Source organism: Gavia stellata, chromosome 6 (genome assembly GCF_030936135.1).
Source record: "Gavia stellata isolate bGavSte3 chromosome 6, bGavSte3.hap2, whole genome shotgun sequence".
NCBI classification, from domain to species: domain Eukaryota; kingdom Metazoa; phylum Chordata; class Aves; order Gaviiformes; family Gaviidae; genus Gavia; species Gavia stellata.
In genome coordinates this window covers 51,983-70,735 of record NC_082599.1, presented here as the reverse complement: position 1 = coordinate 70,735, position 18,753 = coordinate 51,983, and the positions used below count along the sequence as shown (strand labels likewise).

At 41.6% G+C, this 18,753-nt stretch overlaps 1 protein-coding gene across 1 annotated transcript in view; it reads left to right on the top strand.

Moving 5' to 3' along the window:
- SMARCD3 (SWI/SNF related, matrix associated, actin dependent regulator of chromatin, subfamily d, member 3) overlaps positions 1–18,753 on the top strand; it is a 68,785-nt gene that overhangs the window by 36,972 nt on the left and 13,060 nt on the right. Inside the window, exons 5-9 of the mRNA XM_059818551.1 lie at positions 8,218–8,340; positions 10,169–10,264; positions 10,755–10,856; positions 12,861–13,022; positions 16,531–16,628. Coding sequence (XP_059674534.1) covers positions 8,218–8,340; positions 10,169–10,264; positions 10,755–10,856; positions 12,861–13,022; positions 16,531–16,628 — 581 coding nt within the window. The remainder of the gene's footprint in view (positions 1–8,217; positions 8,341–10,168; positions 10,265–10,754; positions 10,857–12,860; positions 13,023–16,530; positions 16,629–18,753) is intronic.

Here is an 18,753-nt window from a genome sequence, read left to right as displayed (position 1 = left end):
ACAAAAAAAATTGGGAGGGACTGAGAGTGTCTGCCTTTTTGGTAGAGGGGAAGAAAAGTATCGACATTTGGGCTGTAGGACAATGCCAGCACAAGAACAAATGGGGAAAAGGTGACTGAATAAATGTTAGGCTTGAAATTAGAAAGAGGTTGTAATTGTCAGAGAAGCAAAATTCTTCCAATCAAGGAGGGGAAACAAAGATTTCATTTTTTAAATTGTATCTTCATGGGTTCTGAAAAGCATTACATGATACAGACCTGTGACGTGGACTTACTGTTGCTGCCAGCTCAGTGACCCTAGGGCCCACTGGTGTACTCCATCAAGCACTATATTGGTTTTGATAAGGCATTTTAAAGCTCTTCAAGGGAATTGTCTGCACAAGCCATTTAAAGTAGAAATATGTTGAAGGCAAAACAGAATTTATGGCAGTTTCAATTTAAACAAAACAATTTATTGAGGGAATTTTGTTAGGAATTTTATCACCTTTAATCATCAACCATAAAATTTACAAAATGAAAAAAAGCCGAATAGCTTACAGTTTCTCTAGTGTGAGGAGATCAGTCCGGCAAAAGATATATCCTCCCATTAGCATGTGGTTATGCACTGGGAGAGTTGGGTCATGACTTGTGGTTCTCTTACCGTCCTTAGCCTTAACATGATACTGATCTGCAGTCACCCAATCTTTGAGGGTCACCTCGGAGTCAGTGGGCTTTAGGTGAGTCCACCTCCTTTTGGACACCCCTGAACTTGGCCCTAGGAGTTCCCAGGTTGTCTTCTCTAGACTGATCTGGGGGTTCTTCCACATGTTGTTATTGAGAGGACTGAGTTGCCCGTGGGACCACACCAACATGTGTTACTGCATTACTGCTTGGCTTGTTCCCTGGATAGTTACCCACTGTCAGAGACTGTGCCTGCAGCCTTACCATGCTACACTGCTTGTAACTAGTTAGGACTGAATCAAGCCGCTGGGCAAAAAGTTCCTCACCCTCGTACAGGCAAAGTACGTGTGCATTCCTAACCCATCACAAACTAATGTGAGTATTTGATGAGAACGTGGTTAAATACTGCATAATCACCCTCCCTCTCCCACATGCAGTGGCAACAGGAATTATGAGGCTGATGTGGATCAGTGTCCTTACTAATAGTGACCAGTAACAGGATCACAGGTTGGAAGGGACCTCTGGAGGTCGTCTTGTCCAATCCCCCTGCTCAAGCAGGGTCACCTGAGCTGGTTGCCCAGGACCACGTGCAGAGGGCTTTTTAACATCTCCAAGGTGGGAGACTTCACAACCTCTCTGGGTAATGTATTCCACTGCTAAATACTTCATAGGAAGGTACCAGAAACCCTTCCAACTGTAGGTAACAGTTCCACCTAAATTCCAGTAATCAGACATCAGTTTATGTTAAGAAACAGAAAGGTCTGACATCTTTTAAAATTCTCATATATTGAGATGACTGGATATTCCTGGGATCTGTACGTAATATAGCCACTCCAGCTCCTTCCCTGTTTTTTGTAGGTTTTTATGTTTTTAAAGAGCTTTTGGCTTTGGTCCAACAGCTGGTAGTTCAAAAATAGACCAATTGAGACTGATTAATGTGCGTATTTATGACCACTAGAGCAAGATACCAGAGATTTAATAGATTTTTCATTATGTCAAGTCTTTAAGTCAACACTGGGTGTCCTTTAAAAACAGCTGCCCTGTTTGATGAATGATTAGAGCCTGTGTTGCACAGGAAGTTGAACTGGACAATAAAATCTTGTGGCTTAAAAACCTGTGAGTTTTAAACCTATGTTATATGACAGTGAGTTGTACGGGTTAACCATGGTTCATTGTACTTTGTGTAGCACACATGACATAATTCCATTGATCAGGTTTGGATTTATGGTCTTGTGGCATAATTTTATGTGTTCTGCTTTTTGCATTGTGAGATAAGGAAAACACAAACACCTAATCTCCTTCTTTAGATCAGCCCCTATTTTAAATACGCCTGTCAGGTTCTTTAATGTTCTCTTTTCTTAGGTAAAAAATTCAGTCCTCCCAATCACTGCAGAGGAAGAATTTTTCAGTGCACCTAGCTACTCTTATCACCTGTCAGTATTCACCTCCTGATTCTCTTTCTGAGAGTATAGTATACAACTGCCAAATAAGATGCTATAACTGATTTTGTAGACTAGTGTGCATGCTATTCTCCATTTTATTCCTCTATAGCATTTGTTTTTTTGTTGATGAAGTTTTTATAGAACTGTCTACAGGTGTTTTTCATGTGTTGGTGCAATTTTGAACTCAGTAAATATTGGGTAGTTTCTTTTAGTATTCATGATACTTGCATATTCTACCAAGTCACCGCTTTTCCTGCTTTGGGTTGGCCATTTTTAAGGTCTTGATCATCTGTTGCTGTCATGAGTTGTAACTATTTTTGTTTCTTCTACAAATTTTGACATCTCTGTTTGCTGCTGCTCTGGGTGAGCGATAACCTCTATGTTCCAATTCTGATATGGACACTCTCTGTTTCATTTGATTCTTTTATAATGGTCAGACTTGAACACTTGTTGTTAGTGGTTATTGTTCTTTTTGTCTCCTGATTCCTAGCCTCCATGCTACTTTATCTTCCACTGGTTTTTTTTGCTTCCTAAAAAGTTTTTCTGAGACCACGAAAGTTACTCTATATGCAAAGACAGAAACGCAGATTTTAATCTTTCCTGTGCTTTATGCATGAGGTTTTTATGCTGTGTTGAGGTACACAGAAATCCATCCTTAAAATGTGCATAGAGAGGTCTTAACACAATACTCTTCATAGGATCGGCAGCCAGATTTCCTTGATTCAGTGAAGAATAGACTATCTGCTGATAACTTAGTTAATTTGTTTGAAATCCCAAGCACAACTTCCCTGGAAGTGTCCTGAAGGTATTGTGTCCTGCCAGAGAGTTCACTGAAGGAAACTTTTAACTTCAGCAGTCGATGGAGGTTTGTCTTGGGGATGTCACACAGATCATGGTATCTTCAGATGCTTAGTTTCTGATTTGACTTTTTAGGGACTTAATGCTAATGGAAACTGAAAAAAATGTGGCACTATAAACCAGAAGTAGTTTTCTGAAGGATTTGATGGATTTCCAGCATTTCACCCGTTTACTTCAACTTAAAGCCGTATTGACTTGTGTGAAGATGACATTGAAGAACTTAAGAGAAAAAGCTGTAGTTCTGCTGCTCCGGCATTTCTGTCAGCCTCCTGTTTAGATCTGTTTCATTCCACATGAGCTCTCCTGCCATTTGTGTTGCTGTCGTAGCTGAGACCTTTGCAGCAGTTCATCACTGACATGACCAATCCTCTGTCACATATGCTTCTTTTTTCCTTTTCTTTTCTCAAGGAGAAATTGTAAGTGAAATACAGTGCTTTTTGGAGAAGGCTTTTCTTTTTAATATGACTGCTATTTCAAGTTCATTTTGCTGAAGACAAGTCAAAGATACATGTTAAAGATGCGTATCTTAGAGAATAAGTGGATTAAGCATTTACTGATTTTTTGGACAAGAGGTTATTTGGTTCACAATGTTGATCAAGTCTCTGCGAAGTTCCTCCCTGTTGAGCTTTGTCTTTGTGGGTGGTGAAGTTTCAGTGTGTCTGAAGACATGAAATGTGATGCTTTCTTCTTGCCCTAGAGCTAAGCTTTTTCTTTAGTTTTTGCTCCCAACTGCTGAGAATCCTACCAGGAGAATACAAGGCCACAGGTTTTGGCTGGTTGCTTTTCTGTTCTCTGAGAAGCCACCATACAGAGCGGAGAATAGATTTTACATCTGTGCTATAATGTGCATTGCTAAGAAATCTGCAGAATTTGTTGAAGGGCAATGGCTTCTTGTCTAAGTATATTGCACTGTTGTATTTAAGCTGCAAAGTAACCAGGTTCCGTATTTAAGCTGCAAAGTAACCAAGTTCCAACATAACTGATGTATCATTTCCTGCCTGGATGAGTTGGAGTTGCTTAACTGAAGGTGGAAGAATACCTCACTCTCAGAGCCTTCTGGATATGAACTTGACATTATTGTGGAACCCAGGAGTACTGATTAGTGAACTGAGTGCAGTGATTTTGGGTGTGTGTCTTCAGCCAAGGAGACTTTATGGTCCGTATAGTGGCGATAAAACGCCAGCCAGCACCATTTTGGTGTTCTTATTCTTTGAACTCAGTTTTGACTATCTATATCATCTCTGAGCTGGCAGAGATGCCAGTGGTATCCTGGCCTGTATCAGAAATGGTGTGGCCAGCAGGAGTAGGGAGGGGATCGTGCCCCTGTACTCGGCGCTGGTGAGGCCACACCTCAAATGCTGTGTTCAGTTTTGGGCCCCTCACTCCGAGAAGGGCATTGAGGTGCTGGAGCGTGTCCAGAGAAGGGCGACGGAGCTGGTGAGGGGTCTGGAGCACAAGTCTGATGAGGAGCGGCTGAGGGAGCTGGGGTTGTTCAGTCTGGAGAAGAGGAGGCTGAGGGGAGACCTCATCGCTCTCTACAACTGCCTGAAAGGGGGTTGTGGTGAGGTGGGTGTTGGTCTCTTCTCCCAAGGGACAAGCGACAGGACAAGAGGAAATGGCCTTGAGTTGCGCCAGGGGAGGTTTAGACTGGATATTAGGAAAAATTTCTTTACTGAGAGAGTGGTGAGACACTGGAATAAGCTGCCCAGAGAAGCGGTGGAGTCACCATCCCTGGAGGTGTTCAAGGAACGTGAGGATGTGGCATTGTGGGACATGGTTTAGTGGGCATGGTGGGGTTTGTTGGTTGATGGTTGGACTTGATGATCTTACAGGTCTTTTCCAACCTTTGTGATTCTGTGATTCTGTGAATTCTGGGAAAGGCAGAAGGAGGGAAACAATGGAGCAGCATCTCATAAGGGAGCAAACGGGAGGTGGGCATGTTGGCAGCAGCTTCAGAAGGGGACTTGTGGAGGTTGAACGTTTCTGGGTCAGTGCAGTGCTGTACGGAGGAGGACACATTTGGCTGTTCCTGGCCAAATGCCTTTTTCATGGTTTTTTTAGACTGCTTACCAGAACGTCTTTGGCAGATTGGGCTGCGCTCCGCAGGCCAGGCCCTGAGTTACGGGTTACGACAGTGGTGATGGCTGACACCTGTTTGCAGCTGGCTGTGGAGGCTCCTTCTAACAGCTGGTAGCTCAGCTCTAGAAAGGAAGGCGAGCGTTTGTCATGTCCGAAGGTGCTCTTGGCCGGGTAGAGCCCTCGGAGGAGGGGGAAGTTGTGCCAGCTGGAGTGCAGCACAGGGCGGTCAGCAAGGCAAAAAGGGTAGGGGACTGCCTCACTGAGTAAGAAGCCGGAAGAAAAAGCAGGAATTTGGAGTCTCCTGAGAGAAGGCAATAGCACAAACACAGTCGGATCTTAAGGAGTAAAAAGAGAGGATTCTCTGTGTCTCCTCAGAAGTGACCCTACAGAGTTTTCTGCAACCCAGGAAATCACAGAGTTGCTGGAATAAGAGCAAGCCTGAAGAAATGAAACATTTTCAAGGACATGTGAGCAGAGAAAATTTGGTTTACAAAACTTTTTTTTTTTTTTTTTATTAATTCCATTTTACCCGGCAAATGTGAGTTTTCCTTCTTTATGTTCCCTTATACTGATTTGTGTCCTAATAAAGATTTTTGTTAGAGTTAAACCCCATTTGGTGTGGGGGTCCTGTTGCAGCTGTGCAGTTGCCCTGTCTGACTGATTTCCTGGGTATTTGTTATGAGTCAGAAGCAGGGATCTTTCTGTGGTTGCATTTGGGAGATAATCGCTGCCTTAATAGTGTTGCAAATTTGCAATACCTTTTGGGCCAAAATCTGAAGACCACCCTTAGGGTGCAGGTTACACTTTTTGCTTGTTGGGTAGAACGTCTTTGCTTAGCAGAGACTAAAGTCTGAGCATTCCACAGTACCTACAGGTTGTCAGTAGTGTCTGTAACATGTTGGAGTCACAGGCTTAACGGTTTTCAATCTAAAATCAAGATACGTAGAAAGTAGGACAACAGATAACTTTAGAGATAGCCATAACTTAGGAATTTTATTTATAACTATTCTAAGTTCCTTTCTAATGACAATGTGGAAGAAGTGGGCTGATTTATAGGGGTTACAGTGAGGAAAGGATTAAATTGGAGAAAGAGAATTTGTTGTGTAGAAGACAACAGTGTAAACTGAAGAGAGAGATGTGGGACGAACAAAGAAATGATACGCAGACTCTGACTTTGGCAGAGCTGGGAAAGTATAGGGAACCCAGCAGGAGACCAGTTCTGCAATGCAAGCTGCATCTGGCTTGTGCATGACTTGAAAGAAAAATGATAAGGGGTTAGCAAAGGGAAACAGTGGAAAGTATCAAGGAGAGGTATTTTGTATTTCACAGTGGAGCTAGACGTTGTTGCTAACTTGGTTTTAGGTGGACTGCACAAGGAAGCTAGAGCCTGAAAGCTAGGAGAAAGACACACATCTGAAATACTCAGATTTGAATAAGGGTATTATCGCAGGGGATGATCTCAGTGATGAAATGTCAGACTTCGGAGGAAACAGACACAGTTCCTATCTGGGTATGGGGAGATATCAGGAGAGAAGGAGTTTTCCAGGTAAAGGGAAGAATGGAGATCATGTCTTTGGAAATCAGAAGAAGAGGAAATGGAATCAGTGATATAAACCTGAAATATCAGTAGAGTATCCAGGAGGAACTATTAAGGAAAAAGCTGTTTATGTATATAGATACAGTTTTGCAAATAATCCAGGTGGGGATAAAATTTAGGAACAGTGCATAAAATGTGCAAGTTAATTTAAAGAGATGTGAAGTCCTTCACAAGTTCTCCACACCATATCAAGATTCTGGGGCACTAAAAAAAATTTTATATAATGAAAGAGCACTTTAGCAACAGAAATCCTGTGGGAAAGGATGGAGAAAGAATATGGATTTCCAGGAATATTTTTCTACCTATCTGCCGGTTCTTATCTGTGTCAACCTGTCCTTTTCTGGACTCTTGGCACTGTTGAAAATCCTGTTCCCTCTCAGTGCGTACTATTGACACTCCATTTCCATCAAACCTTTCCATCACTGTCTTCTCTAGATTTGGCAAAATGTAGTCATTTTCTTGTTCCTCCTCAGCCATACATCTCTGCCTCCCACATTCCTCTATGCCATATTAGATTTTTAGTTTCCTGACCTGATGTATGTAACTTCCTTCTGTCCTATATGTGTGTGTGCGAGTGTGAGAGCTTTACAAGACTACTCCTTTCTTGTGTTGTATGAAGGTTGTTTTGACTGCATTAACTTGAGAACTGTAGCCTTTTTGTCATTGTATTCTAAACAGATATTTGAGATTAGAGTCCCAAATAAATTTTTGGCAATATCTTTTCTGGAATCCATGCATCAGAGTTAATGGCCAGGTTTTCCACATGGTGCACAGGAGAGAAGGACACTGAGAAATAACATAGCCATGAGCCAGTACAGTGATTGGGAACCGTTAGATAGCCGGTAAAAATGACAACAGGTAGGCATGATTGTATCTCTCACAGACTTGAGCACTGGGGTTAGGAACGAAGCACAGTGCCTTCTTCCACTCAGGTCTCACAGCAAGTTGGAGCTGCAACATGTTTGATTAGGGTGAAAGGCACTTAAAGAGGAAGGTTAGGCAGCGGTGGGGGAGTGTGTGTGTGTATTTGGTGTGTGTCTGTAGGAAGACTATTACCAGGCTCTGCATGATGGTAGAATGAAGATGGGCAGAGATGTGCCAGGCACGTAATTTGCAGCATTAGCTGCGTTTGTGACTGCCATTTACAAATCTGAACTGATGCAACTATGAAAGACATTCATGGGGCTAGAGGTTTGCAGCTGAGTCTTAGCAGTCTAGGTGGGATCTAGACAGGAAGGGCATCCTATCGTGCTTTTCTTACAATGATTTCTCAAATGCCTGCTCAAGAAGTCCAGGATTTATAGCCTCATGGGCTTGGCCCTGCAACCTCCTGTCTTTCTCCACTTAAAGTGGATCTTAGCGTTTTTGTATAGCCAATAGTTTTTGAAAGGAAGTTTCAGATTCAGCTCTTCTGTGCATTTTCTTATACATAACCAAATCTTAAATTCTAGTAAAACCTGATGCAACTGTACTAAACATGCAGATTCTCTACCAAATGTGTAACCATCACCTTTCCTGTGGCTTCCTCAGGTCTTGGACTTAAACTGGACATGTACTTTTCTTTTCTCTATTTGTATAACAGCAAAAGCGGAAACTGAGACTTTACATCTCCAACACATTCAATCCTGCAAAATCTGACGCTGATGACTCTGATGGCAGCATTGCTTCATGGGAGCTGCGAGTGGAGGGGAAGCTCCTGGATGACGTATGACTTACCTGTGCTTCACTGGGGCTGGCAAGGATCTAGAGATTGTCCTGTGGGGTGGTGGACTTTACTGGGGACATCAACTCAGACAAGACATCTCTGAACGGCAGCGTTGGCTTGTTGCTGCTGGGAAGGTGACATGTCCAGCCGGAGTGAGGGATAAGGCCATAATGGGAATGTTGGGGAGGGGCGGGGAGGGCAGCAGGAAATGGAGCAGACTTAAGGACAGGACAGGTAGGAGGAGGTGGAAAGAAGAGGGCTGAGACAATTCCCTGAAAAGATACGGCAGGGTTCAGCTCATGAGAGGTGCGATAAGCCAGGCTTACAGCAGGCATTGCATCTTGTGAAGACTAGGATAACAAGGAGAAGCAAGTAGTTCATATTCCTAGGGAGGTCAAGAGGATGTATGGATGGTTAGAGAAAGGATGAAAGAAAAGTTTTATCATTCTGAAGTCCTCAGAAACCTCAGTGATGGATTTAGCTTTCCTCGGGGAAGGCTGGACTTCCCTAATAAAGGTGTCACCTATTTGAATGGACTTCACAAGCTGAGTATTTGATAGGATAAACAGATGGAGAACATGCATGTACGGAGAGGGCAAGGCATGTCTGTCTGTCTGGAGATAACTGTACGTGAATCAGAATCATAATCTTGCTGTATGATGAAGGGGTGAAAAAGCGCAACATCTGGAAATTGAAGTTAGACAAATTCAGTTTAGAAATTAGAGCATATATTTTAACAAAGAAAGAGGTTCTTTATTGTAACAAAATAGCTCTTTAATTACCGGCAAATTTTAAATTGAAGGAGGATGTATTTCTAAAAGATTTTCTGCATTAAATAAGAAGAAATTAATTTAAAACCTGTGGACTGTATTCTGTGGAAAGTCAGATTATGTGATTATAGACCTCCCCATTTTTAATTTCGACAGTATGAGCTGTGTAGTAAACAGCGAGTACTGATAGTTAAATGGAAAGGCAAAATGTAAAAGGAAATACTTTTACTTAGTGTATGATTAATCTGTAAAATTTACTGTCATCTGATAAATCAGACCAAGAAATTAGCATTCATCAAAAAAAGCAAGCTGTTAAAATAAAAGGTATACATTGGCCTTAGAATCCTAGAATGGTTTGGGTTGGAAGGAACCTTCAAAGATCATCTAGCCCAACCACCCTGCCGTGAGAAGGGACATCTTTCTCTAGACCAGGTTGCTCACAGCCCCGTCCAACCTGACCTTGAACACTTCCATCCACAGCTTCTCTGGGCACCCTGTTCCAGTGTCTCCACCACCCTCATCGTACACATTTCTTCCTTATGTCCAGTCAAAACCTACCCTCTTTCAGTTTAAATCCGCTGCCCCTTGTCCTGTCACTACAGGCCTTGGTAAAACGTCTCTCTCCGTCTTTCTTATAAGCCCCCTTTAAGTACTGAAAGGCCACAATAAGGTGTCCCCAGAGCATTCTCTTCTCCAGGCTGAACAACCCCAACTCTCTCAGCCTGTCCTCACAGGAGAGATGTTCCAGCCCTCATATCAATTTCGTGGCCTCCTCTGGACCTGCTGTCACGGGTGCCGTGTTCACATTGCAAGCCGGTCCTTTCCAATAACATTAAGAGAGTCAGGGAAATCTTCCCTTAAGTGTGCACTCTTCCACCACTGTTGAGATTTTTGCATCTTACCCTGCATTTGTCAGAGGGAAAACTCAATTAGATTGATCACACTTGTGGTCTATATAGGATTTAATGTCCAAGAGAAAGAGAAAGCCTGAGAAGGAAGCATAGAACACAAGCTAATATACGCAGCCTTAAACATTTCTGTTGCTTCTGATTGTACAGCTCAGCAAACAGAAACGGAAGTTTTCGTCTTTTTTTAAGAGTTTGGTGATTGAACTGGACAAAGATCTTTATGGACCTGACAACCATCTTGTGGAGGTAAGAAGGCTGTGCACCCTTTGCATACAAACCTGATACTAGCACAGATAAACAGCTATGTGCCCATTGCCTACCTTATTTAAGTTACCTTGCGTTCATTATCTCATTTAAGGTATTTTCAGAGTTTTCAAAATTCCATTCTTTTTAAGAACGTTTACTAACAGAATCTATATAGTCTAAAAACATAGCTGTAGTAGTGAGGTAGTGCACATCTTAGAACAGAATGTATGAAATGATGAAAAAATTGTGCACATTTTTCCTAACGAGTAAAGCATGCTAACAGCAGAACAGATTGTGCAGTAAAGCTGAATTGTAAGGGCAGAGCAAGAAGTCATTTGGGGGGTTTTGTTGTGGGTTTTTTTTTTAAATTGCAAGATCTTAAGAAGTTTTGTACTTGTCTCATTCTTGCATGGCATACTGTGCAAGATGCACCTTGATGGTCATCAGTGAAAAAAAGACTGACTGTCTTACTTGTTTTTTCCTTTGGCAGTGGCACAGAACTCCCACAACCCAGGAAACGGATGGCTTCCAGGTGAAAAGACCCGGTGATGTCAGTGTGCGGTGCACATTACTCCTCATGTTGGACTACCAGGTCAGTGCGCTGCTTTTGGCATGGAAAATACAGCCATCAGGACATAGTGCAACAGAGCAAATTCATCCTGTCACATATGTCAGAAAACAATATACTTGGACTTAGAATGTCACATCGTCCATTGAGGTTAGAATGATACCAGATCGACAGATTATTTAAAATGTAAAGGGGACACATCAAGTAAGTTTCTATTATAGTCTAGCAAAATACTGTTCTTGGCACTATTTTAATTAGTATTTTTATTATCTGCCTGCAGAAAGAATATGCATTTCCACCTCAGGCTTCTTAGAGAATAGTCAGATAAGTTGCACGTGTTATGTGTGTGGTCCTGTACAGCAATTCAAAGGAGTGGCTTTTGCTAGTGGTACGTGAACTAGCTGTGTAGCTGTGGCATCCTTCTTCTGAGAGCAGACTACAGAGCTTTCCTGGTTTGTTCAGTTTTGGTTACGTTGTCACCCTAATCTGGCATAAGACAACATTGCCCTGCAAGGGTTAGACTTGCCATTACTCCTCGGCCTTGTTAGGCATTCCTGCTTTCTCTCTTTTGTTAGTATTAGTTCTGTTGTACTAGTAGTATTTGTGGGCTGAACACAAGTCAGGGAACTCATCCGTTTGAAAACTAACAAAACTTACTTCCAAATCAGTTCCCTGATCCCAGTCACAGGAAACAAAAAAACCCCAATTGGTAAAATTAGGTTGTTCTGCCTTGGGACAGAATATAAAAGAGGTTCCTGGGCACAGTTTCAAACTGTTTTAAGCTGTTATAAGGCTTAAGCTGCTCCAAAAAACCACTTCCATTTCAGTTGTGGGTGTGCCCCGCCAGTCTCCATTCTCTTGTCAATAACGACGGAGATTTGCAGTTGTGGAGCTCACTAATCTGACTGAAACCATCCCTGAAATAAATGTTGCTGTCTTAAGGAAACTGATAGAAATGCACTGCTGAGAGGAGATGGGATCTCCCTTTTCAATGGCAGTTCAGTCTCAGATACATTTTGGTTGTATAACCTTAAGAACTCATTCTGTGCCATTCTCTTCCCCCTCCATGCAAATAGCATCTATCCAGCATAAAGACAATCCATTTTATGTTAACAGAGAGAAAATGTTATCAATTTTAGGGGGCATATGAGCTAACTGAAATGCTGATATAGCCAGTGAGAATCCTTATTGTTAAGACAATATAATGATGTTTGTTACACTCACCATTATTATAAATTTATGCTTTAAAATAGATGTTCTCTTATCCTTAAGTCTTGATTTGTTATAAAGCTAGCTTTGGGTGACCTAGCGCCCAACAGAGTAATCCTTGCCTAATAATGTGGCAAATACTAAACTTGAGAATGGGTACACACTTGAAGAGGCACCGAATTCCAAGGTATCCAAGGAATGTATATTACTAGACATGCAGAACAGGATAGTTGAAGAGTTGTATCACAGCAGTCAGGAGAAGAAAATATATTCCATTGACTAGTTGTGGTTGGGTAAATTTTCTGGTATGGAGCAGAATGGTGGGAACATGCCTGAAAAACAAAAGTTCCAAGGTACTTTGTTGATGTGAGACAGCTGAGCAGTTATTTGCAACGGTAGAAGCGTCATCCTGACTTCATTCTCTCTATCTGTGGCTAACCTCCAGTAGTTCAGAGGAAGGACTGTTCTTTTTCTTCTCCCACTCCCTAAAGTCAAATTATGCATCAATGTTGAAAAGAAAAATTCTTTCCTGAGTCTTCATGCAAGTTGTTATTATCTAAAGCATGTGATACAGATGGTCTGTGTGCATAGCACATGTAGAGTGTCCCTCTTTCTTTTCAAACCCTAGACATAGTTCTTCCAGAGCACCGACAGTGGTACACGTCTGAGCAACTTGTATTTTTGCAATCCCTGCCACTGAATGGGGTGCTTCTCTTGAGGAACAGAGTCCCTCCAGAATTAAAGCTGAAACTTCATACCTGTATATCTGCCTGTTTGTCTCTCTAGTGCCATCTCCATCTCCTCCTCTTTCTGTTACAGCCTCCACAGTTTAAACTGGACCCACGATTAGCCCGTTTGCTGGGGATACACACACAGACCCGATCAGCCATCATCCAGGCTCTTTGGCAGTACATCAAAACAAATAAGCTGCAAGACTCCCATGATAAGGAATACATTAACTGCGACAAGTACTTCCAGCAGGTAACTCCTCTTTGGACACAGTAGCTCTTTAGATGCAAACTATAATACCCATCTGCAAATTTTGGATGGATGAAAATTACTGATTTTTATCTTCCCTTAATGAACTGCCGTATCTTCAGTACTGAATGGCTTTCAACAGTCAGCACATTAACATTGTCTGAAGTAGCTAAATCTTGCTTTCAGAACTGATGTTAGTACTTAGGAAAGCGAATCTCATTTGTCACGTTAAAGGGCAAGGCTATTTGGCAGAAAATAAACCCCCTTGTGTTCCAGCCTGTCTTCAGATATCAGAGGGGCTGGGGGCAGCTGGGCTTAGATTCTGAGTGATGCCCAATTCTCTGTGTTACAAGTCCAGATGCGTTCAATGTATTGAACTCTCACAATTACGGATACACTCATAACTCCGTACACTTTCAGTCTAGTCTCATTCCATGAACTAGCACGGCCACACTTAAGGGATTTGGTGGCATTCAGTGAGAACTCTCACGGCTAGATTAGTGAATAGTGCAGTTTATTGAGGCAACGTAAGTTCTTTGGATTGCCGGTGATAAAATTACTGCCCACAAAGCATGTGCACATACCAAGAATATGAGTAATATAGCCTGGCTACAAATGCGTTAAGTTATTAAGCAACTCTATAGAGATTTCTAAGTTGCCCGGGGAAGCACTCAGTATAACCAAGTGTTTGAATCTTACCCAAAGGCGTCCCTGTGCGGGGGAAGAGAGGCTCAGCCCATCAACTGATCCCAGGTGTCAGAGGTGATCTGCGATGGTATCTTCCCTGGCATCCCTCCTCTCTTAAGCCATTTTTATATTATTTGTCCTTACAGGTGGAGCTTGAGTGATTCTAGTCATACATACCTCTATTGTAATTGGTGTAAAAGTTTCTCATTCTGCTTTTAAAGGTATAGACTAAGAAAAATCCAGAGCGCAAGCTCAGTGAGGGGTGGTCGCACCTAGGAGGTGGGTATCTTTGGGAGGGAGGTGTGTTTTTTGGTATATTAATGAGATTATAATGAGCAAAGTTCACCCAAAGGATAGTATTTTGTCAAAAAATGACAGGCTGTTGGCTCAGGGTGGTAAATATGCAGCTCAGGGTAGTAAATATGCAGCTTGTCAGTTCCATAGTGCCTTCCAGTTCCCGTATTATCACAGAGCCTGGCCACGGTGTCTTCACTCCGCTCCACCCTCCATGCAGTTTCTCTGAGAGTCAGCACACCAAGCTCCCCTGGTGTTGCCAACATCTAAGGTTACCTAGGGAACTTCTGTGGGATGGATTCCTTGCATATTCACCACACTCCACCCTGAAGATTTCTGCAATGCTGTACCTTTAATATAAATTTAATTTCTAATTATTCCACACCATTAAGTCAAATGAAACATTTCATGATGAGGTTTTTTTGGTTTTCACCCTAATACTCTAAGATTGAGATATGGAGGGTAAAGGAATTGGGTTAGGAATGCCTTCCAGTCTGATGATATTTCTGTAGACTATATAGTTTTAGGCGTGTAACTCCTGGAAAAAATCATGGTCATAGCTGGAAGTGCGCAGATCACTTAGGGGAGCAGTACATAACACATCAGTGTCTCTAGCATTCCCTTTTGGATACCTGTCTTCTCATTTGGTATGTCAGCTTTTCTAAATCCTATGCTGGTGTGCTTGTGGTTATATCTAATGACACAATACAGTGCAGACTAAAAAATTATCACTGAATGAGTTACCTCACACACCAGAATTACTGTAGCCATATAGGCTTTCAGAGCCAGTGGGTTTAAGTTTAGACCATTAACTCCAGTTAAGTAGGAATGTGAGAAGCTGTAGGAAAATTCCATCTAGTCTTAGTTTCCAGTCTCCCACCCCTTCTCTCACTATTGTGTGTCCTTGCTCCCTTTTCCCTTCTTAAAGCTGTTGCCTCGTGGGCATCCACATTAGGAGTTTGACATGAGTGTTGAGCCAGTGGTGACAGCAGATTGGATGGAGCTTGGTATGCAGAGATTTTGAGTGGGAATTCCACAGTCATCTCTATCAAGTGTCAGAATTCAGAACTGAAATAAAGAGTGAGTTGCAGACTCAGTAGATTTGCTTACTTCCTTGCTCTTTAGAAACTAGCTGGCTGAATTCCTGGATGCAGATAAGCCAAACAAATTAGACAGATTTTAGAGCTGATGAAGAAGGATCCTTTTCTGTTTAGAAACACTGTTTACGTCAGCTGGGAGATTTGAAATCCACTGTATTACAAGCAAAAGCAAGAAAAAAGGTCCAAAGGTTTCAAAAGCCAGAGATGGCTTCTAGGTATTTCTGCTACCAAATTCCCTCGCTCCAGAAAATTACGGATTTCAGAAGACACTCTATCTGAGGAACCACAGCATCCTAGTTGAACAGTCTGACGTCGTATGCCCGTTCTACAACCTGATAGTCCGTTCTTTTCAACCCTGCCTGCATCCTTTGTCTCTAGAGCTGCAAGGCATGTTTCTGTTTATAGAGACAGTACTACAAGTAGTATCTCTCTTCTATCAGAAATAGTTTCCCTAAGAGGCATTTGCATTTGCAAAGGCCTCAACATTTTTACAAATTACCTCCACATAATGGCATGTTTTAAGGCAAATGTTAATATATAGATAGTTCAGGGTTTTTTTAAGTCAGTTTAAATGGAATATCTTTAGAGAAAAGCATATTCACCTGTTCAGAGCATTAAAAATCCCAGTAGGAAAAAAAGGCTGTCATATTTCTGAAAACTCCAGGTGTAAGGAGTGCTTCTGGTTTCATTGCAATGCACTGCAATTACTCACAGAAAATTTCAAAAAACTACAGGTTTTGATCCTTTTCAAAAGATTATTTTTTTTTAAATTCAATTCAATTTTTTTTTAATTCAATACATATTTAGCTTCTGGGCCGTAGTAAAGAGAAGGTACCCATGAGATGTTTATTGGAAAGGAGTGGATCCCTTCCAAGAGGCTGTTTAGGTTTTGGTTAAAAATGAGTAAAACAATGTTGACTTTTTTTTCCCTTAATCTTAAAAAAAAAAAAGCAAATTATTTTAAAATCCAAAAATGTTTTCTTGTATTTTTCTTTAGCCCAAAATATTGCGGGAAACATGCCTTGGAAAAAAAAAGCAAACTGTTTTTATATTTCCTGTGGTAAACAAAAAATTGTTTTCTTTACGATATATGCTGCTGCAAACCCTTAGTGAGAGAGGAAGTGTTCACTTCTCTCCCATCATTGATACAGTTGATCCTGATGTCCCATTAAAATGGCCTGTGCCCTTCAGTAGCTAAACCAAAAGTGGGACACCTGAAATTGTTGTCATCTGATGCATCTGTCAGGTAGCCCAGACTGTAAGTACAGCAGCAATTCACAGGGACAGAAGTGACTTAAAATTTATTCTGTGCAAGGAGACAGAATTACAGCTTTCAAAATGACCTTACTTTTGAATTGTTGATTTCTTACTTTCTCATTTAATTGCAAGTTAGGTTTTGGACAAGGTTAAGATGCTTTATTGTATTCCAGATCTTTGACTGTCCACGGCTAAAGTTTTCTGAAATTCCTCAGAGACTCACTAACCTGCTGCTGCCACCAGACCCTATAGTGATAAACCATATCATCAGGTAAGCTGGTCAGTCAGCTCAGCACTGTCATGGGCAAAACACTTACTATATAAAATACAGAAATGGACTAGAATCCAGTTTTTATAACTTCCAGGTGAGTACCTTGGACTTTGTTGTGTCTCTGTATCATTCTGGTCTAAATAATTCTGAATTATTTTCAATAGAATGGCACCAATTCTCTCGGAGTATGCAAAATTTCTTCTTACCATTTTTATCCCTACTAGAATACCATTGAGAGAGTTGGTCAGGTTTCTTTCCTAAGGGGAGAGGAACGAGAGTTTGAATCCACTTAGAGGGGGAAAAAAAAGGAATTGAAGTAAGGTATTGTACATCATGGGCAATCATTCTAGTCACTGAGTTACTCTGTAAAATGTACAACAGTATTACAGTTTCAAATACAGTGGCCAGTCCATGCATGCTTTGTTGGGATTGTGCCAGCTGTTTGGGAGTTAGTCTTACTCTAAGAATGCCAACTTGTCAGAGATCTGACGAGATTTACAATAAAGAATGCCTAGATTCAGAGAAGGCCATTGTGACCAATGAGCTTCTGGCATCCTTGTCAAAACGGATGTATTTCTGGCATAGTAGATGAAATACAACTTTCAGCTACCTAGGGCACTTCCAGCACATTCCATATTTAAGTGACAACTGCGGGGGGGGGGGGGAGGTGAAGAGACTTCTGGGGATTGCAACCTTGCTGTTAAGATATTTCAGCCTTTCCCAAGTTTCTTTGTGGTCTTGGTCAAAACTCTGATTCTGGATATTTAAATATTATTGTTAATGGAGCGTAGTGATTTGATTTCCTACAGAATATCGACAACAGATATTCTGAATATGCTTAAAATTGGTTTCTTTATTTTAAATTTGTAAGGCTATCAAAATAAAATTTGCTTTTCAATTCATTTGAATATATAAAACAGAGTAATCAAAAAGCAGCTGGACTACCATGCAGATTGATAGCTGTGTATGTACTGTCATTGAAGACAGCTTGGTGAGCTGTTTGATGGACCAAAAGAAGCTGAGGTCCTCAGAGATATATAGGCATTGTCTTGGAAAAAAATGACACGGAACTGATGGTTATGTTTCCGGGGCAGAGAGATGGCAAAGAGGTTCTGGAGGCAGTATGTTTTCTGTTAGATACAAGCTAAAGAGCAGGATGTTGTGTATAGCAGCATTCTCTGAGACACTGTGTGCACCACACAGCACCTGACAGCATTACACTGCACTGACATAATGCTGTGGAAAGGGGAAGTATTAACTTCCTGAGAATAGGGAATACTTTTGCAATAGAGTCTTTACAGTCTCAAGCTAAGCTAAAATAAATCTGGAAGTCTGGCACCGAATTTAAAGGAAGTAAGTGGTTTTTAGAGTCATAAAATCACAGAATAACGTACAGTAGAAGGGACCGCTGGTGGTCATCTAGAGTTCCCCCTCCCAACTCAAAGCAGGTTCAAATTATATCGGATGCTTAGGGGCCTAGTCCAGTTGAGCTTTAAACAGACTCTCACAGACCCTGTGCCCTGCATTCAGTTTTTAAGAGTGAGTGTAGTCAACCACTGAAACCATTTGCCACCTGCTTGCTGTGGTTTAACCCCAGCCGGCAGCTAAGGGCCACACAGCCACTCGCTCACTCCGCCCGGCGGGATGGGGGAGAGAATCGGAATCGCAAAAGTGAGAAGACTTGTGGGTTGAGATAAGAACAGTTTAGTAATGGAAATAAAAAATAAAAACAATAACAATAATGATAATAATAGTAATAATAAATTGTAATGAAAAGGAGAAAACCAGAGAGAAATAAAACCCAAGAAAGACAAGTGACGCAAATGAAAACAATTGGTCACCACCAACCGACTGATGTCCAACCAGTCCCGAGCAGCACCCCCCTGCCCCCCAGTTTATTGCTGAATATGACATCATGTGGTCTGGAATATCCCTTTGGTCAGTGGCACCCCCAGCCTGCTCGCTGGCAGAGCGGTATGAGGAGCAGAAAAGGCCTTGACTCTGAGTAAGGTCTGCTCAGCAATGACGAAAACATCCCTGCTTTATCAACACTGTTTCCAGCACAAATCCAAAACACAGCCCCATGCTAGATACTATGAAGAACACTAACTCTAACTCTATCCCA